At 35.3% G+C, this 25,864-nt stretch overlaps 1 protein-coding gene across 1 annotated transcript in view; it reads right to left on the bottom strand.

Moving 5' to 3' along the window:
* Positions 1–25,864, bottom strand: part of Rsph4a (Radial spoke head protein 4a) — a 169,780-nt gene that overhangs the window by 57,049 nt on the left and 86,867 nt on the right. The window contains exons 6-8 of the mRNA XM_068227579.1: positions 24,966–25,202; positions 14,609–14,728; positions 6,444–6,588 (exon numbers count right to left, since the gene is read on the bottom strand). Of these exons, the coding sequence (XP_068083680.1) occupies positions 6,444–6,588; positions 14,609–14,728; positions 24,966–25,202 (502 nt within the window). The remainder of the gene's footprint in view (positions 1–6,443; positions 6,589–14,608; positions 14,729–24,965; positions 25,203–25,864) is intronic.

Here is a 25,864-nt window from a genome sequence, read left to right as displayed (position 1 = left end):
TTTATATTGTTTTTTTGTAAAGTAACTGTTCTGTGCTGTGCAGATACTGAAACTTCCTGTAGACAGAAAAGCAGAAATGAAATATTTGCTTCTTCATTACTACAATAATAAATTAGCATGGATGACCAGGAATATTTTCAAAACTTGGTTCCATTCTAATTTGTTCCACGAGTAAAAGAATTCCTGTCATCCAAAGGTCTGTCCAAAAATAGATCCTCTTGAAAATTATTTGGAAACATCAGATAGACAGCTTTTCATTTCATACCTGCTGCCAAATATGACATCACTCATTCAAGCTATGAATCTAGATATTATTGTTACAATCAAAAGACAAAAGTCTTTTACTGACTGATGTGCAAATTATGTACGTAAACTAGGTCCTACTTGTTAAAGTGACTGGATAACATGTTTCCAAACATCCATGCTTTGATATATGTAATATGTGTTTTCAGCAGAAGCTTAAATATCATGTTTCTTATACACATGCAAACATAAAATATGATGCTTTACTTCAAATATGCTATCAGCTCTCTTTTGGTTTATCTTTCATTGCTGAAAACTTAAAATAAAATTTAGTGAAATTATTGACAAAATAAGCAGACTCATTGGCTGAATGGTCAGCGTACTGGCCTGCGGTTCAGAGGGTCCCGGGTTTGATTCCCGGCCGGGTCGGGGATTTTAATCGCTTCTGATTAATTCTTCTGGCTTGGGGACTGGGTGCATGTGTCCGTCCCAACACTCTTCTCATCATTTTCAGACAACATACTACACTACCAACCACCACTGGAACACATAATAGTGATTACATCCCTCCATATAGGGTTGGCATTAGGAAGGGCATGCAGCCATAAAACAGGGCCAAATTCACATGTGCAACACAGTTTGCACCTGCGACCACACAGGTGTGGGGAAAAGCAGTAGGGAAAGAAGAATATTGATGAAATAAAATAAACATAGCAAATAATATACCAAAATAACTTTGTTTAAATAACAAAATTAGGCAAAAATATTCACCACAAACAGGTGCCTATACTTATGATCTTGGGGGAAGCTGTATTCCAACAGTAAGGAACATTCAGAACAATAACAAGGTTTTGAAGAGAATGATGACAGTGAATGTGTTATAGAGAAAAATTAAAAGGTTGGTGAAGGAAAATTACCAGTTTATTGATAAAAGTGAAGGAAACAATCAGTGGCTGGATACAGACTTGGTCTTCCTGGCCATGAAATAAAAAGTTTCAACAATATTGTTGACCCTGCATATGGAGGCTACTATACCGGGTGGCAGTGATAAGGATGAAGAGGTTGTATTCAATCCCATATTCCTGTAGACACTGCACTTTAATTAGCAGTTTATGGAGCAAGAAGATGATGCTTCATTTTCAGACATTACTCCAGAGAATTAAAATGGACATCAGAAAAAAAATCAGTCATAGTAAAGTTCAGAAGAAAGTTACAGGCTTCTTTAAAAGAACACAAAAATATGGTAAGAACAAGTCAAATGAGTTATCCATCTTTTCCTACTATTAGTTCCTCCCCTCTCCTTCATTATGATGGATAATCAAGGTCATACTGTACAGAGTGAATTTAGGTTGAACCAAGGATGCTGCAAATGTGTTAGCAAATAGGCATTTCACCATCCAAATCTATGTTTTGAGTTTAAATAATTGAATCTGTCAGAGGTAAAAGGTGTTATATCAAAATATAACATTATTTCTTTCTGCTTTAATCCAAGGTTAGGAAGTTAGTTTCATACAACATTAATTTTGTCAGACCTTTCCTTGTATTATAAAGAAGATATTACTCTTTATAATGGGGCATACGGAGGAGGAAATTATTGTCACTCACTACATACCATTCAACCTCCTAATATCTGTAGTGACAGGTCTAGGAAACATTCAAAGGGGGAGGGGAAAGGCAAGGATCATATTTTATTTTTTTCACAAACTTGACCACTGTAAATAACATTGCAAACAGTAATTTTAAATTTTACATGGTGTGAAGTCTGGAAGCTTTAGTTGTTCTGTCTTTAGTAGGTATTTTTTTCCCCAATGTGAACACCAAAGTAGCAGTTTCTCTTTGATTTAATATATAGAACATTATGTTTTTATCACATAGACTCAGCTTCAAGAATATGTTCCATACACTATCGCTGGGTCTAAATAATTTGTTGAAAGTTTAATTTAAAAGAAAAACTATATCATGGAAAAATACTGATTAATTCTAAAATGATGTTTGAAATTAAAACCCCCCAGTTAAATATGTTACAGTAGATTTGGGGCATACAGGGATATGTCCTACAAGTGAAAGTGTTGGAAATTTAAAAAGAAACAAAAAGTGATAGGGTAAGGTTGTGTATCTGATCCTCCTTTATTAATATATTAGGTTGCAATATTTTCTGGCCTAATTACTTGCATCATACCAGTTTTAACTGTACTCATATATCAATTTTCCTACTGGAAATACGCAGATTATCTACTTAAATATTTAACTTTTATGGCATAAATGCTTGGTAAAACACTTTAATATACTGTAAAAATTCTACATGCATGATGTGTTACATTTCAGACAAGAAACAAGAATGTGTAATATAATATGTTTTGATAATAACAAAAAATCTAGCTTGTAGCTAAAAGGAATTATGTCACTTTTATAAAATATCTCATTGTAAATAATTCTGAAAGTGTCAGTAGATCACCATTGTCTCACAATGTAATATCTGTCATTAGTTTGTAATACTCAGTTCATGTCCAGCAAATATTCTTTTAAACATTATGTTTTTTCCCTTCTGAAAATATGCAGCGAATGACATAATACCTTTTAGCTCCAACTGATTCATTTATATAATGGAACATGGGTAATATAATAAATTATTTTTAGTACACAATTTCCAATGTACTTTCTGACACATAATCATCTGAACATTTCTAAGTCCGTGAGAATGAGCAAGCATGACTGTAAGGAAGGAAGGGGCATGTTTTTATGAACATTTATTGACTAGTTGATTCGTAAAGCACTTTAAAGCTTTTAGAAAGAGAGTAAATTATAATATTTGCTACAAATCGCCACAGATACTGCTCATTACTTTGTTAACATAGCAAAAATACTTACGTTTATTGGCATTATGTATATTGGAAAAATGTATATTGAAGAGTGAGACAAGAAATATTTTGTTACTAGCAAGATACCCGTGCTTCGCTATGGTATTATACTGAAATTTACAATTGAATGCTTAACATTTTATATATAATCCTCCAAAATTTGCGATCTGACTCGTTTTCTGAGAGATTACAACGAAGTTCCTCCCATTTTTCAATCTATTTTTCCAGCAATCGATTTGTACTTCCCGGGCTAGGTCCAGGTATTCCACCTGGTCAGTTGGGTCCCTAAATCTTTGCCATCTTCTCTTATAAGCATTTTTAATACGGATCAAATTCTTGAGGAGGTCCGGCGTGGTGTCTTCTTGGGTGCCTTGGTGATACTGAACCCGTGGCCGGACTGCATTCGTAGTCATTACCTGGCCAGGACCCGTTCCCAGCGCGGCCTGCACATTTTGACGATGGTCCAGATTATTATTATTATTATTATTATTATTATTATTATTATTATTATTATTATTATTATTATTATTATTATTATTATTATTATTATTATTATTATTATTATTGATGTTCTGGACCCCGCAGCAAGATGCAAGACCATTACTTGGCGGTAAATTACATATGCTGCCATTGTCATTGCTGACAATATGACCAGCACCATTGTCGCACATAGGCAAGTGCGCAGGATTTCTGGAAATATGAATGACATACTTCTGTGCATTATTGACCTTATTATAGAGGTGAACAAATGCATGGTCAATCTCATTCCTAACGTTTATTTGAAATGTGTTTTAATTTTTATTTATATGCCAGGAGAATCTACTGTAATATAAGAATGGTCCCCAAAGGAAAAGATGGCTCTTGAAAATGAACCCAGGAAAGATTAAAAATGATCGGTTAATGATCAGAATAAGTACACTGAAAATCCACAGCCTGTTTCCAGTCATTCGACTGGGTCAGTAATGGAATGAATAAAGCCCCATCTAGCGGCGAGGATAGGAATTGTACCGGCTGCCGAAGCCTGTCGCACTCCTCTGGCGCAATGATTAATGAATGACAAATGAAATGAAATGATATTGGGGAGTGTTGCTGGAATGAATGATGACATCGAAAACCGGAGTACACGGAGAAAAACCTGTCCCGCCTCTGCTTTGTCCAGCACAAATCTTACATGGAGTGACCGGGATTTGAACCAAGGAACCCAGTGGTGAGAGGCCGGTGTGCTGCCGCCTGAGCCACGGAGGCTCCTTATAAGTACATTATGAACAGTAAAATCAATTGGTCTCAACTCCTTTATCACCCTACCACCGTTAAGTTGATTTGCCCCCCCACCCCCACCCCAAAAAAAGGAAGGCGTGTTTCTTTAAGTTTAAGGGAGATTCCAAATTTCAATGTTCATGTCTGTTACCTTCAGTTTTGAGATATAAGTATCCTCATAAAATAATTCACTTTTTTCACTTCCTTTCACACTCCCCTTCCGCCCAACCCTTAGGGGAAATTTCCAGCAAAAGTACTTGTTTTCTTAATAGTAAAGGATCTTCTAAATACCAATTATCACGACTCTAACATCTTCAGTTTTTGAGATATGTCTCCTCATTAAAGGAATTCAACTCCTATTAACTCCTGCCCCCCAAGATGATTTCCCCCACACCAAAATGCATTTTTGTTTTTTGTTTTTAAAGGAGATCCAAATACCAATTTTCATGTCTGTGACAACTTTAGTTTCTTTTAGATGTAAGTATCCTCATACAATTAATTCAATTAATTTTTCAATTCTTTCACCTCCCCCCCTCTTTCATTGGATTTTCCGAGAATACGTGTGTCTTTACTTTTAAAGCAGATTCCATATACCAAATTTCTTGTCTGTAACATCTTTAGTTTTTGAAATATCAGCATCCTAATTATAAGAATCCAACCCCATTCCAGTCACTTTTACCCCCAGCCCCCACCCAAGTGGTTTTTCCGAAAACTAAAAATACAAGTTTCTTTATTTTTAATAGAGATAATACAGGAGATTCCAAATACCAATTTTTACGTTTGTAACATTTTACATTTCTGAAATATACTGTAGATATAATCTTTCTAAAAATTCACCCCAATTTGTCACTCCTGTTTAACCCCCATTCATTGGATTTTCCAAAAACAAAACATACATGTTTCTTTATTTTTAAAGTAGATCCCAAATACCAATTTTCAGGTTTGTAATATCTTCAGTTTCTGAGATATAAGTATTCTCATTAAAGGCATTCAACCTATTATTCACCCCTTTTCACCCCTAATATTGGGATTCTCAGAAGAAAAAAATGTGTTTCTTTATGAATAAAAGAGATTCTAATATCAATTTTTATATCTGTAAACTTTTAAAATTTTGAGATATAAATACACTCATTTTAAAATTCACCCCCCCCCACCATTTTCACCCCCCATTCATTGGATTTTCTAAAAACAAAAAATACATGTTTCTTTATTTTTAAAAGAGATTCCAAATAACAATTTTCAGGTCTATAATACCTTCAGTTTCTGAGATATAAGTATCCTCATTAAAGGCATTCAACCCCTTTTTCACCCCTTTTCATCCCTCCTATTGGGATTTTCCGAAAACAAAAAAGAATACATGTTTCTTTATTTTTAAAGGAGATTTTAAATACCAATTTTTACATCTGTAAACTTTTAAAGTTTTGAGATATAGATACAATCATTTTAAAAATTCACCCCCTTTTAACCCTCCCATTAATTGCATTTTCCACAAACAAAAATATACGTGTTTCTTTATTTTTAAAGGAGATCCCAAATACCAATTTACAGGTCTGTAATATCTTCAGTTTCTGAGATATAAGTGTCCGCATTAAAGGCATTCAACCCATTTTTCACTCACCCCTCCTATTGGGATTTTCCGAAAACAAAAAATATATCTTTCCTTATTTTTAAAGGAGATTCTAAAGACCAATTTTTTACATCTGTAAACTTTTTAAGTTTTGAGATATAGATACACTCATTTTAAAATTTCACCCCCCTTTTCATCCCCTTAGCGACAGAATATCCAAAAATCCTCCCTTAGCAAGCACCTAGATTGTATTATAAATGTACCCTCAAAATTTCATTTCATTGTGTCCAGTAGGTTTGGCTCAGCGATGATGAATCAGTCAGTCAGTCAGTCAGTCAGTCAGTCAGTCAGTCAGGACAAGTTATTTTATATATATAGATGGAAGACCATAGCATGGGGTGAAATATACAAAGTTTGACACTGATTCTTCTGCACAGGAGTCCACTCAGATTTTTTGCCAGGAAGCATACATTCATCTCAAATTAAAGCAATAATTGATATAAATATGGTTTCCTCACGTTCTTCCTCCTCTTCAACTTCTTCTTCCTCTTCATCAAAATGGTAGAAGCCGAGGGGAGACACTTGTGTTCCAGCTGAGATTCGTGCAATCTGGGCTCTCAAATATTCCATTTCCGTGCCAGGAAATGGAGGATAAGACTGAATCTGAAGGAAGGAGAGGAGAGGAGCTTTTAACTTATGATGGTGGTGGTGGTGGTGGTGGTAGTGGTGGTGGTAGCAGTTATTGTTTCAAAGGGAATTGTAACTCTAAATCAGAAGTGATGAAGCAAGAGATCTGACACTTTCAAGGATGAAGATATCGCTAAAAGAAAGCAAAGACCCACGTACGGTGTCAAAATGAAATAATCGCTAGCTTCTGGGGAACTCTCCGTTTTAGTCACCCCTTATAATAGGCAGGGGACACCATGGATGCATTCTATACCCCCAACCATAGGGGTAGAGTGTTTTAATCTTCCTGCTAAGTTCTGCATGGAAGAATTGATCTTAAAGTGAGATACACAGGTACCGTCCAATATTCACAAAACGCAATATAGTGGATTAGGACAATTAAAATGGGTAATGGTATGAACCCTCTAACTTGCAATTTTCGTCCAGAGACAATTAGGAGAATGTAACATAATGTAGTTTTGTAACCTTAATTTATCTGATGGAGTCTCCATGGTGTTTCTGCCTGGTCTCAATTAGATCTTTTACTTTTGAACGATGCTGTGAGTAAAGGAAAATTTTGACATCCGATATTTGATGAATTTTGACATTTCACAACCACAAGACAACAAAAACGTAGGTTTCACAACTTGGGGGTGGGGGTGGGGCTCCTTGTAAGGCATTTGGGTGCAAACCTCATCTAAACCAATAATACATTACTTTCCTTGTTTGAATCTGGATAAAAATTGCAAATTAGAGGATTGTTTCTTATCTTCATGTTAATTGTCTTCATCCCCCTTTATCACGACCTGTTATTATTGGACAGCATTTTTTGCTAAACCTTGTATATCTTCATTATGTAGGTGATATGAATAAGAATAAAGCTATAGGTATGCATAATTTGGAATAAAACATTTAAAAAAATATTTTGCAATAGCTATTTGTTTAGTAAGAGGGACAAGGAATATGTGACATCTGTGAAATTTCCAAGGCTGGTAGTAACTAATAACTAATCTACTTTTCATCAAAACTAATTCTGAGAGCCATTAAATTAGTATCATACAAAATGTTTGTACCCATTTTAGAGCTTGCTATTAACCATCTAACTTCTATTGTGCTGCCACTGCCCATCCTCATGAGTTTATCAGATGTTTTATCATCTGCATTTCACAGCAAGATCAGTTGAGATATGGTGCAATCTATGTTAGCTGTAACTACTGTAGTACATGTTTCATAGTTCTTCAACATTTTAAAGTTGTCTGTTTTAGGTTAACACTTCAGAGCAAATTATGGTCTGGTAATGACAAGTGAGATAAATTTTAGGGTTTGTTGGACAGATTCCAGTTATTCTAAAGGATTTCTGATCAGTGTTACAACTTGTGAGACATGTGTAGCAACTAATTGAGTTGTGCATTGTGTCCTTGCTTGTGAGGTTCCTGTTTTTTTTTTTTTTTTTTTTCATATTTCTTGTCTGACTTCCCTTGGTTAACTCCCACTCCTTTTCAACCTCATAAATATTAAATGTGTGTGTGGCCTAAGGAGTCTTTCATATTCCTACCTCTCATGGCTATTCCTTCCTTTTAGCTAAGTCCTTCATTCTTCAAGGGATTGAAACTCATTCTCATTCTCCATTGATTAACCCTCAAATGGTATCAAATGTCTGTGAGATGGCTGTCGAACAATCCCATGGTCACTCCCTCTCTTTCCATGCCCTACTGAATTTGTAGTTATTTCAATGAAAATATAAAAAAGATAGCATACTGTGGATAAGGAAAACTGTGCACTCTAATCAATATGGTTTTCAGACTTTATTTTTCCAGTTATTATTTTTTCTAATTCTAGGTCCTTTATGAAAGATCAACATAGAAGAGAAAATTGGAAAGATCCACTTTTCTGGAGATTCATTTTAGTTATTAGTATTTTCTTCTGACTTTGAAAATTCTTCCTTTAAAGTTTTGCTGTAAAGTGATTGAAACCATATTTTTAAAGGAATTAAGTTCAATAAATAACATAAATATTAAGAAAACATTATTTAATTTAGTAGTAAATGTCTGGGGTCTGACTGGTATTAGGATACCAGTTGTGTGTTAATGCTGAGAGGGGTTGATCAAGCTTGTTATTTAACCACTTCAGATACCATAAAAATTACCACTACCATTCTTTTGACTGGTTGAGAGCCCTTTAAAAAATGGTCTTAGCAGAAGATAGGAAAAGGCCCTAAACGGTGTGAAAATAAAAGACGGTTCAAGATTTGCAAATCGCATACTCTCAAGGTCAGAAGAAACAAGAGTTGATCAAGGTAGGTTGTATATGAATAATGAATGTAAGGAGCCTTTCACAGTAATGCCAGATGCAATAAGGGGTTGTACAAGCTCTGCTCCAGTCTCCCAAGTTGAGGACCATAGGAGTTTGGGTGAGAATAATATAAAGTTAGGCTATCACTACTAATATGTTACTGTTCCAAACAAGATTTTTAAGAACTGGAAGATCTTTAATATGGTTTGTCCTAGTGCAAGTTTTATATATAATCCCGTGACATTCAGAGCCTTCTGCAACAGGGGAGGCTATTCATGTTTTCATGCTACTTAGTGACCATTCAAGTATTACCTAAGCATATTTGTAGTATTTTATAAACTCCCCTCCCCACTCCTTGTCCTTTGGTCCCCTGAACCTATTGTGCTTACGTAAAATTAATCTACAAGTAATTTCTTTAGGTTACATCACTGGTCAAATTACTGGTTTCAATATTTAAATTCATAGTCCACTCTGAAGTAGAAATGTATAGGTATTAAAAGAATAACAGTAAACACCATTGAAAAATAAATGAAAAAATATATCAGAGTGTTAAACAGTTTACCATTCTTTGTTTAATAATTGGAAATTTTCAGTTTTATCTGTCTTTAGTAAGCAATGCTCTGTTCTTTCCTCCCGCTTGCCAACAGAATAAGCTAAGTTTGATCCATAAAAATGTATGTAATATTTCATCGGTCCCTTACAATATCTTGAACACATTGGTAATTTAATATAATTTATGATATCAAACCAGGGCATGCCGATTTTGATAGCAAATGAGTAAAATAAACAGTTACCTACTTTACTTGAAGGAGAACTGCATTCTGCGTTCTTGTTTGTAAAACGCCTCAATGACATCGCTGTGGATTGTTCAACACCTTGCTTTTTGGGTTTCTCTCAACTTCTTCTCAATGGACATCAGTGCAAGGCTGCTCAGTCTTTGTTGTCCTTGTGCTGTCCTTTGGAATAATTTGATCCGTTTAAGTGCAGAAAATAATCTTTCGGCTGATGCATATGTGCTTGGGATGGTCAAAGCAAGTATTTATAATTCAGGAAATACCGTGATTTCAAATGTGTTGCCAGTACATGACCGTATTTGCCACAAAACTTCCCCATGAAATATAAGACTGTCAGTTCATTTTTGAGTCGAACAATATCAATCATTGAATTGTGTTTCACTTTTAACGACTGAGCGAGTTAGCTGTGCAGTTAGGGGCGCACAACTGTGAGCTTGCATTCAGGAGATAGTGGGTTTAAACCCTGCTGTTGGCCCCTGAAGATGGTTTCAAAAACTGAGTATGCTACATTCACTTTTAATAATCAAGCTATACACCAGATTACTAATGTGTTCAAGAAACATAATTTTAATATAGCTTTTAGAACTACTAACACTAACCAATCCGTATTCTTTAATCATAAAAAAATTATGACAAAAATCGTTATTTGGGATCAGGAGTATACAGACTCAAATGTACACAGTGTAATTTTTCATATGTTGGTCAGACTGGGAGAAGCTTTATGACAAGATATATGGAACATGTTAACGCGGAAAAACATAGGAAATACTCAGCGATGAGTTTGCATATGAGGAGACTGGTCACCAATTTGAATCCATAGAGAAAGCGATAATTAGAAACATAGAAAAAGGGAGAATGTTGAATGAACTAGAAAGTTTATATATCTATTTAGATCAGACATATAATAAGGAACAGAATCTTAATGAAATCACGGACAGTAAAAGCATGTTACATGAATTAACGCCAAAATTGTTAAAGACAGTTAGTTCAAATAAATTTAGGATACCTAATATATTTAATTCTTCATACTCTAATACTCCACCCATACCTACAGATATTAGGCCTACTTCCAGCAAAACAGATGATTCCACCCCTTTGTCAGCCTCATCACAGTTAACTCCACCCATCCTCTTCTCCCTTCTACACTCCCCTACTCCTTCCCCTCCGAGTTCACTACCGCCTCTGCAGCACAGTTATAATACGAGACTCAGAGCCAACAGAAGGGCAGCCACCAACACAACAGTAGATAACAGATAACAACTTTCAACTAACATGTAAGTCCTTATCTGTTCCAAACTACATAATCAGAATTCTCTCTTTGCGTTCAACTTAATTCATCCTTTCCTTCTCTTACAGAGAACATTTTCCAGTATTTACTGAGATTTCCTGACAAGGTTTCAGACAATAATATTGCCTACCGGTGCTAAGGGCCACTTCTACAATATTTCAGCTGATGCTTCTGTTTCACCTTATGCTCACAAATTCATCAGCGGCTTTGAACATGTTGTATTTTTGACATTCATGTTTGTGCTTGTGTTCACGCCCTCATGTCATTGGATTTATGTTATTTTCACTTTGGTATTCCACTAACAATTTTAAATGAAGAAGTTTTAGTCTCCGACAAGATTACAGTTTAATCATTGACAGTGTTTCCATTAACATGTTTGTATAATGTATCATTTTTCACATTTTTATGTTCTGATTTTTAGTAACTAGCTAAACTTTTAGCTTCCATATTTAATATTAGATGTACTCTTGAAGATTGTTTTTAGGCTGAAGATGCCCTAAATTGAGGGCGAAACATGTCTCATTTAAATGATAGTCTGTTTATGTAGCCACTATAAGTGAAAATAAAAGTATTGAATAGGTGGATTAAAAAACACCTTTATTGTTTTTGAACTGGATCAAGTATTGAAAGAAATTCCAGTTGGGGCAAGTTTCCAAACCTGTCTGCAACGTGATTTGTTATATTGTCTATTATTTCAAAATTTATTCTCCTATATTTCACAATATCACTGTCCAGGCGTTTTCTCTTTCATAGCACTTCTTTGTATTCAACACCACTACAAACATAATTCCAAATTGGTTCAAATCTCTCTCTTTCATTCTGCATAATACACTTTGTTTCGTTCACCTTGTCTGCACAATACAGTATGTCCAAATGCTTTGTCTGAAAAATGTTATGTAGATGGTCAGTACATGAATAGATGTTTGATAAAACATAAAGAAGGAATTTGGTCTCAAATTCTAAAAGGAAAGACAAATATCCATGTACAAGGGCTACAGTTTCATTTTCTCAGTCTGATGTATTGTCTAGTATACTTTGAAAGAAGTCCACCAGCAAGGCTCTCCTTGACAACATTTACAACTCTGGAAGAGCAATTCCATCTTTGTGCATTTTGTGCACCTTTATTATTGGAATAATCAGTAAGAGCATGAGTGTGTTTTGTAGACTTAGAGAAGAATCTACTTAGTCCACTGAGAACTTGGAAAAAGATATGGAACTCTTTAATTCTAATAGCTGACTGAGATAAGACTAGATTTAGAACTTGAACATTGCTTTTTAGTCCATTTAGTTCACCAGCCATCACTGCAGCACCGTCATATATCTGGGAAACCAATTTTTCTCTTATTAGCGGATCTATCTGCACTCGCATTAACGAAGGAAATAAACGTTGCTTGAACCTGCGCTGGCTGATGATGAACATATCTTAGGGTTGTGGATAGTTTTATTTGTTGCTAATATCAGAAGTTTCATCTAAAATATTTGCTACATGTTGGGCCATGGAAATCTCATTGCTTATGGTTTCCATCAACATGCTACTGGTAGCAGCAATCAGGTCGCTTTGAATCCTGTTCGATGTGCCCGTAAAAGTTGAAGATGACTCTAGATGTTCTCTAAGAGTAGTGTCATAGCTGCTCAACATATCTGAAAGTTCTACATAATTACCTTTGGTAAATGAACCTTGACTTTTGTCGTGTCCTCTGAATGGCAATTCTTGCATGTTGCGTCAATTAGGCACTTTAATATTTTTCTTTCCTTCTTGACTATTACATTGTGATACACCACGTCAGCTTTTAAGTGTTGATCCAGTTGGGTATCAATGCAAACACTTCCGAAGAACACAAGCTGAACAAACGAACGTAAATGACTTTGCGATCGTTCATGTTTGATAATGGTATTACTGAGATTATTTAGATTACCATAACCCCCCTTGTACCAAACAGTTTGTTCACTACAAAATAATGAGCATGGCCAGCAAAATAATTTATTAAAATGACTACTTCCAGCTAGCCAATTAGTTTTTTCGTACTAATCCATACTAAATTATGTAAATATTCTCTACCCTTTTCCTTATGAAGAAATGCTAATATTGGAATCGTCAGCATTAGTCTTCCCACTGTTATAATGTCACTCTTTTCATTAAATGATCAAGAACCAAAAGGCTTTTTAAAAATGTCTTCAATAATGCAACGATTTTCTGCCATAATGCAGCAGTATTGCCCTAATTTTTTTCACTCACTTGAAATAAACACTATAACCACAGCCACTTCACCACCAAAGACACTTCCAATACCACCTACAAAAGAATGTTCTACAGCAAGCTGCTACGTACACAAATCACAGCGCATGCGCCAGCCTATGTAATGTACTGGCTGTGAAGGGGAATATTATGCTCATTATGGGTCCTGTATGCAGCGTCTACAGCACCAAAGAGGAAGGAGCACAACTCACAACTTCATAGACGAGCGGGAGGGATTGTGTGACTGACTACACCGACTGCTTATTCTGCGGACCATGCAGTTGAAAACATCCATGCGATATCAGCACATAACATTGGCCAAAACAAAAGGAAAATTAAGATTTAAACATCCACTGAAACTGGCAAATATATTTGAGGATTTTATTAAGTATTGTTACTTTTTATACAAATTTAATTAAATTCAATTTATTCCTTTGCTGGGTAGGCGCCGAATACCTAGTTTACCAGCAATGCTCACCACTGATATAATCTAAAGGATACTAATTATTAACTAATTATTATCTAATTGACACTTTGTTCCTTTCCATTACTCATTATTAACTAATCAGCTGCTCAAAACCATTTGTCTTCTAACTAGTAATATGATGATGAGTTAAATAACACCATATTTTAACCAGCAACTAGATCCATTTTATAGATTTCAGATTTATTATAATAAGAATAAAAAAAGTAATTTTAAAACTATTAAATGTATCCAGCAATGTGGTGGTATAATTATATTCTGGGATTGCTACCTGGTTCAACAAACAAGTGCCTCCAAAACATCAATAAATTTATTTGTTCTTTAATTGTTAATATTCTCATTAAAAAAAAAAGTAAAGCAAAGCAAAGCAAAGCAAAACAAAGCAAAGCAAAGCAAAGCAAAGCAAAGCAAAGCAAAGTCAACTCCATACAGGCCATGGAGGCCCTTGGAGGAGTGGAAGGTAAAGGCTTCCACCATTGTTAACCTCGGCACGTGATGGGGTATAGTGGGTAGCTCTACAACCGGCCGCCTTTGCCCCCAGGAATTAATCTGGTACTAATTTTTGGTGTAGGCTGAGTGAACCTCAGGGCCATATGCACCTCCGGAAGTGGAAATCTCGTTTCTTAAATTTTACGACTTCCTGATGGGAATTCGAACCTATGTCCTTCCGGGCGAACCAAGCACGCCTTTACTGCCTCGGCCAGGCAGCCCCTCATTAAAAAAGAGGAGCTGATAATCTGATTATTTTTAGTCTTAAAACTACAATCACCATCACCTTGAACAAAAAAAAAAAAAAAAAAAAATAAACTTCCTACATAGAATTGGAGTATAAAAGTGAGAATTCAAACCAGAATTTTTCAGACATCAGACAAAGTTGATATGGCACACCACATGAAAAAAAGAAGCTTCTGAATATTACTCACTGGAGCTGTTAAGTTTCCTGTAAAGTAAATCTTTATCTTCCTTGCCACAACGATCTGTTCTGGTGTGACCTCTGGAAGTTCTACCCACTTTTCCCCAGGTTGGTTGCACACAAAAAACACCTGTAATATGAAACCATTTGACCTGTGATAACAATATTATGAGCTAGAGAAGAGAATAATATATCTGTAGTACCATATTGTAAGTAGCTTATATTAATTGTAAGATACAATTTGTAATGCATGGTTTACAAAATCTTCTGAATCAAAACACTCCTATGATGTGAAAGTTAATTAAATATGGTATATTAAATGATCTGAATTATGAAATCTACCATGTAATTCTGAAGAAACTCTAATTTTGTCTCAATCATTTATGTTAAGAACAGCAGGTACATATGCACTTAATAAATGGTCACAACCACTACAAATTTTGGGCATATCAGACCTCCAATAGCACGTAACTTCCTCTGATTTATGATTCATGTTCTATGTTCCATGTAACTCCCTCTGATTTATGATTCATGTTCTATATACCTAGCCTTTTACAACCTGCATTCGTGATCATCATCATCATCATCATCATCATCATCATCATCATCATCATCATCATCACCACACCTTCATCATCATCATCATCATCATCATCATCATCATCATCATCATCATCATCATCATCATCATCATTGAACTTCACTTAGGGCTGTTGCCCAGGTGGCAGATTTCCTATCAGTTGTTTGCTTAACCTTTTATTGAATGATTTCAAGGGACTTTGAAATTTATCAAAACATTTCTCTTGATAAATTATTCCAGTCCTTAATTCCTCTATCTATAAATGAATATTTACCTCATGAATTCTACCTTTGCCTTCATATTATGATCCTTCCTACCTTTAAAAGCTGGGGAACTTAAACAACACCCCATTCATTTGGTAAAGCTCCTTCATGCAAACTGTAATCAGATAAGTATTTCAGATATGGCACTATATCCCAACCCATTGCTTTTTGTGTATCCCCAGAAATCTTATCAATCTTGGCTGCTTTTATAGTTTTCAACTTAACCCGTGATCACTTGCACTACAAGGTTCAATCTAACATTTTAACAAATTTTGCTACAATTCATTTGTTCTTAGCTTTGAATCGACGTCCATTTGAAAATTCCTCATTCGGTCCTTTGAACATGCCATGATGTATTTGTGTAGTAGCTGTGATATTTTGGAGGGAAGGAAAGAGTGGGGGAAAGAGCACGTCATGTGTTGTGTTAGTTGCTATCTCACAGTGCAAGAAGTCATGTGTGTGTAACCTGCGAGTAGAGTTAGGGAAGACCTAATAGCGCAAGTGATCACGTGTGTGTGATTTTTTACAGTTTGATTGATCTTCATTGTTATCACCGGCAATATGAGCGTAAGTCAAAGCCAGCAAATTATTAGATGGTTGTCAGAATAAGAATGTATCGAAGAATTATTTCCATTGTCTGACACAGATGATGTTAGTGAACACAGTGCACACAACACGGCTTCAGAACATTCAGATGAAAGTGAACATCTGCTGAGAATATTCAGGTTGGAGATGAACGGCGGAGAACTAATACATTTTATACTGGCAAAGATGGAACCCGATGGGACATTCACAAATGTCCCCCAAGCAAAACAGTGCTACAAAACCTGGTAAAGAAAATACCAAGTGTAGCTCGAGAATTTCAGGATCATAAAAATCGATTAGATTGCTGGAAGATTTTCTTCCCTGATAATTTGATTAAGGACATTGTTGTTTTCACAAAACAGCAGTTATGTGTAATGCATTCACAATATACTTGTGAACGAGACTGTCTGGATACTGACTTTGAAGAAACTAATACTTTCTGAGCGTTTCTATATTTAATGGGTGTTAAGAAAGGTCAACACCTGAACACAGATGAATTGTGGATCACAGATCGAACAGCTCCAGATATATTTGTTTCAACAATGTCTAAAAAAAAGATTCCATACCTTAGTGCAAGTATTCCGGTTTGATGACAAAGCTGCAAGAAACAAAAGAAGAAATGTTGATAACATTGCTCCTACGTTAAAAATTAAATAATTGAAAAAGAGGTTCAACCTATTCAATACATAAAAGAAAGAAATGTAGTGATTACATTCTTATTTAATAGTAACTATAAATGGGACCGGTTTCGACCCTAGTCCAGGTCATCGTCAGCCGTAAAAACATGTAAAACAATGCATACATGTATGCCTCTTTTTCAATTATTTAATTTTTAACGTTAATACTTTCAATACGGAACAACGGAATTTTTATCTTTAAACATTGCTCCTATTCATGGCATATTTGAAACTTTTGTAAGCTTATGCAAAGTAAGCTATAACATCAGTGAATATGCAACAATTGAAGAGATACTTGAACCTTATAGAGGTATATCCAAATTATGACAGTTCATTGTGAATAAACCTCCCAACTATGGAATACTTGCTGACTCCAAAGACATATTTCACTAATAACATGAGGATATATGCTGGGAAACAACTGGATAGTCCATATAAGATACCTATTATCTGCGCACCTTTTCTGGATAGATTTACACCCTAGTGTGGAATTGGTCGACCTCGGCAATCTTCGAGATTCATACTGGCAACCTTTGAAACACAAACTATGAATCGCTTATGCATCGCTGTGCGACATCTGGCGCACCCTTTACGTACTAGTACTGTTGTTATTTACGCAGCAAAGCCAAACTATAGAATTCACTCTAAGAATAAGATTTGCATCGAGAAATGTTATATAATGTTATATAATGTGTGTGTGACACAGTTGTTGGCTTAAGATAACAAAGGTTTAGCAAAATTCATATCGATCGATCATATTATCGATTCAATTCTGATTTCATTTCCATTCAGTTGGCATACTACTGGAAACGGAATTGCTCCCTCCTTACTCCTCAAACCCGTACACAAATCTATTGATAAAAAGTGCGCAGATAATAATTATGCAAGGAGTGTTGTGAAAAGGTTAATAACAAGCGTTGACAACAGTGGGCATAACATAACAATGGACAATTACTGCACCAGTGCTCCTCTTTCAAATAACTTGTACACAAATCACAGACTGACAGTGGTGGGCACAATACGTGAAAACAAACCACAAATCCCACCAGAGCTACTAACTGCAGCAGCATGTTTGCGTTTGGAAAAGATCCCAACAAGTGTACTTTAATATTGTATGTGCCAAGGAAGAAGTTGAAGAAGAATGTGTTACTTGTCTCAACAATGCATGCAGATGACAAAATTGATGAGGAATCAGGAGACAACAATAAATCAGTAATAATAACTTTCTAGAACATGAACGAAGGAGGAATCAGTTTTGTTGATAGGATGAAAAGCGAGTACAATATCACCCGAGTTAGTAATCGATGAATATTTATTATTTTTTGTGGGTTGCTCAATGTTGGAGCAATAAGTTCCCAGATAATCTACAAAGCAAACACAAATATAATGATGCTGAGAAGAAAATTCTTGACTGATCTAGCCAAGGAACTGGTAAAGCCTCACATGATTTGTCGATCTTCCATCGAAAAGCTATCTACAACAGCACTGCGTCAAAAAATACGACAACTAACAGGACTTCTGACTCATCCTCCAGAACAAAACCATGGGGAGAAAACAAGCTGTGCTTTCTGTCCACTAAGGAAAAACCGATTCACCCTGCATATTTGCAGTGGCTGCAATAGGCATATCTGCAATGAACATACTGATTCAACCACTCACATATGCTAGATGTGCGCTGTACAACAAGATTCAGACAGATAAACAATAAATAACAAAATGTTGATAAAAACTTAGTCTGCTTTTATTTTCATGTTATTTCATTGTCTGGTTTTGTTCGTTTGTGAACAACTATAATTAATGTAAAATGAAAATTACATTGATCACATGAGTTTTCCTGGGAATAATTATGTGTTGCTTGTGTGAAGATGCTGTAAAGGACATAGATACCATAGGATAAAGTAACCTAACTTTTAGACCATAAACTAATATACCGTAGACTTCATTAATATTCCAAATTGTATTTGTGATTTAGTAAGTAAGTTGATATGTTTATAGACTATTTTTTTTTATCAGTTGGTGCTATTTCATTTGATTTTTTTTTTGCTAGTGGTTTTACGTCGCATTGACACAGATAGGTCTTATAGCGATGATGGGATAGGAAAGGTCTGGGAGTTGGAAGGAAGCGGCCGTGCCCTTAATTAAGGTACAACCCCAGCATTTGCCTGGTGTGAAAATGGGAAACCACGGAAAACCATCTTCAGGGCTGCCGACAGTGGGATTCGAACCCACTATTTCATCTGAAATAAATGTAATGTTTAAGTTTAACTGTAGGTATGTTGTATTCAATAAAAATCTTAAAATAAATACATTAAAATAAAATAAAAGCAAAAATTAACATACAAAATTAATGATTTTATAACAGAAATACAGATGTTAGATTCCACCTAACAACATGAGTGATCGCGTGATTTGCTGATGCGTGAGTGATCGCGGATTAATAATCTTTTTTGCAAATGTCTTTATTATCATTCAAAGTTTCCAGAATCATAGCTACTGTAAATTTCAGTACTTCACCAGTATTAGTCATTTTTCAACCTGAATATTATTCTTACATCCAACTATCTTTACCTCCTGCTGACTAAAACCTTCTCCCTTCTGTAAGTCCTCACATATATACTTCTGTGGAATGTCCTTCCTGTAACCTGTTTCTACCTTAAAGTACCTACTTATCCTCTAGTGACCCTATGTATCGTATATGATATGCGATGTGCTTTATCTTTTCCTGGCTCAGACAATTAGTGTAACTTGTGATGACCTTTTGTGTCATACATGATACATTTTGCATTTTAGGTTTGTAATTGTTGTGTCTGCTTCTACTGCAAAGTAGGTATAGGTGGCTGCACAGTGTAAATGTCAAAACTTGGTATAGTTCTGGATGTATCATATATGATATAACCAAAAATTACCCTAGAACTCCTTTCCAAAATATTCTGAAAATATTTTTATAGGTATGTCGTATTTTGCCCCTTAAGATTGAAATGAGCTGAAAGTGAACTAAATTAATGTCAAAATCCCCCCCCCCCCCACAGAATTCCCAATGACCCCCATGGTAAAACGTTTGCCCCCACCACCCTCACCTACCAAAAATATATTTTTGCAAATTTGTTGTATTTTGTTATCTAAGAGCCCTTTAAATACAAAAATGTTTTTTTAAATGTCTAATTTTGACTTGGGTCTTTAGAGGATAAATCCTTCTATTTTCCCCTAAAATTCATATGATTTCCAATTGTGTTCACCATCGTGTTATCCTTAGATGACTTTTTAGCTAAATTGAATTATCTTGTAAGTTTTTTCAAACTCTCCTTACTGTATTTCTTTCTAACCTGCAGCTTCTTCTTACTCTCCTTATTTCTCTGTTATAGTATCGTAAGTTAAGAACTTCATTAAGAACTTCATGGTTTATCCGTATTGACATGTAATCAGGAGAATAGGTATGAGGTTATCCACCTTTCAATACACTATAAGTAAAATTACAGAGATTTTAGATCATTTCACTATTTAAGTGACCGGTTTCAATCCAACCAGCATTCTCAGCCTTATAAGTCTAAACATCGACAAGTTATGCAATGTATGTACAATGTACAATGTACATAAAATGCACATTAAAATATATAATGACAAAATAGAAGACACTTAAAACACCAGACATGAAATTCAAATAAAAGTTTTGGTAAATTGACCACTTGTAAACAAGTTGTGTTGGACTAGAAGTCCGAAGTGTGTCACTCAGTTCACATTTATTCCTTGTGTGTGTTTCCCATTTGTTGGTATATAGTACCAGTGTACACAAAGTTAAAACTTTATCTTCTTAAATAATGTTTAAAAATGTTGGCCAAAGTTATTTGGTTAATTAAAAGTCGTCACTTGTTGTAATAGAGAATCATATAATATATGGGGTATTATCCTGTGACCAAGCATCTTAAAAAAATATAAGATATAAGCCAATTTGTGGATTAGGCTCAAGAGTATACTCCTGACTGTGTCAGTGTAGGAAATGTTTAAATGTTACACTTGTAGTGTATTGAAAGGTGGATAACCTCATACCTATTCTTCTGTTATAATATACTGGTAGTGATAGATAAGCTTCAGTGAATGTACAACAAAGAAGTCTTATGTAGTTCAATCAATCAATCAATCAATCAATCAATCAATCAATCAATCAATCAATCAATCAATCAATCAATCAATCAATCAATCAATCAATCAATCAATCAATCAATCAATCAATCAATCAATCAATCAATCAATCAATCAATCAATCAATCAATCAATCAATCAATCAATCAATCAATCAATCAATCAATCAATCAATCAATCAATCAATCAATCAATCAATCAATCAATCAATCAATCAATCAATCAATCAATCAATCAATCAATCAATCAATCAATCAATCAATCAATCAATCAATCAATCAATCAATCAATCAATCAATCAATCAATCAATCAATCAATCAATCAATCAATCAATCAATCAATCAATCAATCAATCAATCAATCAATCAATCAATCAATCAATCAATCAATCAATCAATCAATCAATCAATCAATCAATCAATCAATCAATCAATCAATCAATCAATCAATCAATCAATCAATCAATCAATCAATCAATCAATCAATCAATCAATCAATCAATCAATCAATCAATCAATCAATCAATCAATCAATCAATCAATCAATCAATCAATCAATCAATCAATCAATCAATCAATCAATCAATCAATCAATCAATCAATCAATCAATCAATCAATCAATCAATCAATCAATCAATCAATCAATCCTGATTTGCATTTAGGGCAGTCACCCAGGTGGCAGATTCCCTATCTGTTGTTTTCCTAGCCATTTCTTAAATGATTTAAAAGAAATTGGAAATTTATTGAACATCTCCCTTGGTAAGTTATTCCAATCCCTAACTCCCCTTCCTATAAATGAATATTTGCCCCAATTTGTCTTCTTGAATTCCAACTTTATCTTCATATTGTGATCTTTCCTACTTTTAAAGACGCCACTCAAACTTATTCATCTACTAATGTCATTCCACGCCATCTCTCCACTGACAGCTCGGAACATACCACTTATGATACAGATGATGATTCTCATAGGGAATCTGTGATATTTGTTCCGAATGAGTAAATTTATAATACCAATATAAATGGTCCATCATTGGACATTATAAATTTAGGAATGAGTTAGCTGGAAAATTTATAATGTACAACAACGGACCATTTATATTGGTACATACCACTTAGTCAAGCAGCTTGTCTTCTTTCTCCCAATTCTTCCCAGCCCAATCTTTGCAACATTTTTACAATGCTACTCTTTTGTCGGAAATCACCCAGAACAAATCGAGCTGCTTTTCTTTGGATTTTGTCCAGTTTTTGAATCAGGTAATCCTGGTGAGGATCCCATACACTGGAACCATACTCTAGTTGGGGTCTTACCAGAGACTTATATGCCTTCTCCTTTACATCCTTACTACAACCCCTAAACACCCACATAACCATGTGGAGAGATATGTATCCTTTATTTACAATCCCATTTATGTGATTACCCCAACGAAGATCTTTCATTATATTAACACCTAGGTACTTACAATGATCCCCAAAAGGAACTTTCACCCCATCAACGCAGTAATTAAAATTAAGAGGACTTTTCCTATTTGTGAAACTCACAACCTGACTTTTAACCCCATTTATCAGCATACCATTGCCTGCTGTCCATCTCACAACATTTTATCGGTCACGTTGCAGTTGCTCACAATCTTGTAAATTATTTATTACTCTGTACAGAATAACATCAACTGCAAAAAGCCTTACCTCTGATTCCACTTCTCTACTCATATCATTTATATATGTAAGAAAAAGGTCCAATAATACTTCCCTGAGGAATTTCCCTCTTAATTATTACAGGGTCAGATAAAGGTTTGCCTACTCTAACTCTCTGAGATCTATTTTCTAGAAATATAGCAACCCATTCAGTCACTCTTTTGTCTAGTCCAATTGCACTCATTTTTGCCAGTAGTCTCCCATGATCCACCCTGTCAAATGCTTTAGACAGGTCAATCGCAATACGGTCCATCTGACCTCCTGAATCCAAGATATCTACTATATCTTGCTGGAATCCTACAAGTTGAGCTTCAGTGGAATAACCTTTCCTAAAAACAAATTGCCTTCTATCGAACCAGTTATTAATTTCACAAACATGCCTAATATAATCAGAAAGAATGCCTTCCCAAAGCTTACATGCAATGCATGTCAAACTTACTGGTTATTATACTTATTGTTGGCAGGTGATGAAAATGAGGTGTGATATCTTTTTCAAGAAGACTTACTGCTTGAAAGGTACATACCTGTTTTCACACTCCTCAGCAATTGCTTTAAACTTTACATTTTAATTTCTTTTTAAAAACTCCCCCATACCTTGCTTATCAACCATATAGTATTTCTACTAGTCCTACTTTTACAACCCTTTCCTTCTGTTGCCTTTATTTTAAACTACAAGAAAAACCAGATTCTTGATCACTTATACCATCTATCACTTTAGTTTCTCTTCAGAGCTCATCTGGTTTTATCAGCAAGACATCTAGAATATTTTTCCTCTAGTCTGTTCTATCACTTTCTATTGACCTATCTTACTCATTCATATTACCTTCCCAGTTAACATTTGGTAAACTGATATCTTGCTACAACAATGTTCCTTTCTTTATCTAGTCAGTCAAGAGGTGATAGATAAGCTTCAGCGAATGTACAACAAAGATGTCTTATGTAGTTTACTATTGGCAGAAGATGATGAAGGTGAATTGTGATATCTTTTTCAAGAAAACTTAAGAATTGCTGTTATATGCTAGCTGATGTGTTATTCCTACAAATTTCTTGATTTTCTGCTGTAATAGAGAAGATGCATGAACTTAGTTGGAAAGTGACTATGACCCAGGTTTCCAAATTTTGCATTTTGATGAAATTGTTTTTGTGGTGCAAGAAGAGAGTGAGAACGAAGAGAATTAAATTTTGGATGATGATGGAGAAGAATGAGGACCAAGATGAAAGTTGCTCAACTCAACTTCTGCTGAATAGAATGCATGATTTAGCTCTGTCCGCGTGCGGCGCGAAAAAAAAAGAAAAATACCACTATGGGCTTACGCGCGTACACACACGTGCACACACACACTCACGCACGCACACGCGCGCATGCACACACACACACACACACACACACACACACACACACACACACACACACACACACACACACACCACACACACACAACTCTTATCTTGTAAAAAAAATCTGTTTTTAAAAACATTTTTCAATGTTTGTTCCCTTTTCATAGTCTTTAAATTTACAGTACCATACTGTGATTTTTAATTGTGGTTTCTTTAATACTGTAAATATGGCTTAAAAAATAGTGCCATGTTGTACATGTTTTTCTGCATTAAAGAAGTGCATGTTCGATTACCTTTATCTAGAATGCCATCTCAGTTAGTCCAGATAAACAATGTTCTACTCTATGCAGTACAAAAATGTGCCATATATAGAAGCAGGTAACAGACACACTACCCTTTTACAACAGTCAGGTTGTACTGTACTGACGTCCTTAAACAGTACTTTTGAATATACCACCGAGTTATGCCATGAATGAATTATAAGCATATGAAATTAAGGTTCTAAGATCAGCTTTTTTTTTTTTTTTTTTTGCAAGTTGATTTACGTCGCACCGACACAGATAGGTCTTATGACGACGATGGGACAGGAAAGGGCTAGGAATGGGAAGGAAGCATCTATGGGCTTAATTAAGGTACAGCCCCAGCATTTGCCTGGTGTGAAAATGAGAAACCATGGACCATCTTCAAGGCTGCCGACAGTGGGGTTCGAACCCACTATCTCCCGAATATTGGATACTGGCCGCACTTAAGCGACTGCAGCTATCCAGCTCGGTCTAAGATAGCTATGCAGAATCAAGGCTGATTACAAAAGAAGAGACATCCAGATGAAAACTATGACAGAAGAAAAACTGAGAACTACAAATCTGAAATGGTTTGGGCATATAAAGGGAATGCAAGAGAGATATATTTTCAAGCAGTACTTAGAGAGGATGGTGCCTGGAGAAAAGGGAGAAACATTAGCATATATAATGCGAGAAGTAGTTTACAAGGACAGAAACAAATGGAAGCATATCATTCACTTAAGTCCTACCTGATCTAATGAAAGGATCCACAGATGTTGATGTTGATGATGACGATTATTATACTTGTTGTACCTTCTTGTTTGTTCCTTGTCCCAGTTTCTCTGTTGGTGCTTGTGGGGGCTTCTTGTAGTCAGACTGGGGTATGGGAGGGAAGGGAGGTGGCTTCTTCGGCGGGGGAGGAGGCATCTCGGCTCCTTCTCCTATCATTTCCTCCTCTGCCTCTTTCTCTTCTTCTGTAAGTTCCTGGACAGCAATCTGCTCCTCTTCCTTCTCCTCTCCTTCGACCTGGCCCTCACCCACCTCTTCCTCCTGAAGAACAGTAAGAATGAAATAATGGTTATGATAGAGAGGGAGAGAGAGTTTATTGAAGGTAGGCTACCATTAACAGTTTAAACAAATATTGAATACAAATCCAAATGATGCAGTAACCCTTTAAACTACAGGTGATCACTCTTCAAAACAACTGTACCGGTATTACTTTTCTCTCTGTTTAATTTACAATGTCCTGAGAGGTTGTGTTATGATTTCCGAGAACTGTTATCAAAACAGGTGGTATAGGAAATTTCAAGCTATGCTCTGGAACAGGTTTGCCCAGTGAGAGGATGCCAGTTCTGGAGGTAGTATCATAGAATGATAAAGCTGCTTCACTATCAATCCTGTTCATAACAGTAAATAAAATTCACTGTGAGAAAATGGACAGCAGGAGCTTGGGAAATGTATTAGGGAAAGGTAAATGTTTGCCACTGATGGATGAAAGGTGAAAATGTCTTGTGCAAAGTCCATTAACAAGAAGGATAAAATGCAAAGCAATACTACGATTACACATGTGTACATTTTAAACTTATTTGTTGTTGTTTTAATTTGTAAATATACAGTTATAAGTAGCAGGCTGACATTTAACTGCAATTCGACCAAAAATTCTTTTCTTTTCTTTTTGGTCTTGTGCTTTTAAATAGACCTTACACTTTGCT

The sequence above is a fragment of the Anabrus simplex genome, chromosome 1 (assembly GCF_040414725.1).
Source record: "Anabrus simplex isolate iqAnaSimp1 chromosome 1, ASM4041472v1, whole genome shotgun sequence".
Taxonomy (NCBI): Eukaryota; Metazoa; Arthropoda; class Insecta; order Orthoptera; family Tettigoniidae; genus Anabrus; species Anabrus simplex.
This window is presented reverse-complemented; position numbering and strand designations above follow the sequence as displayed.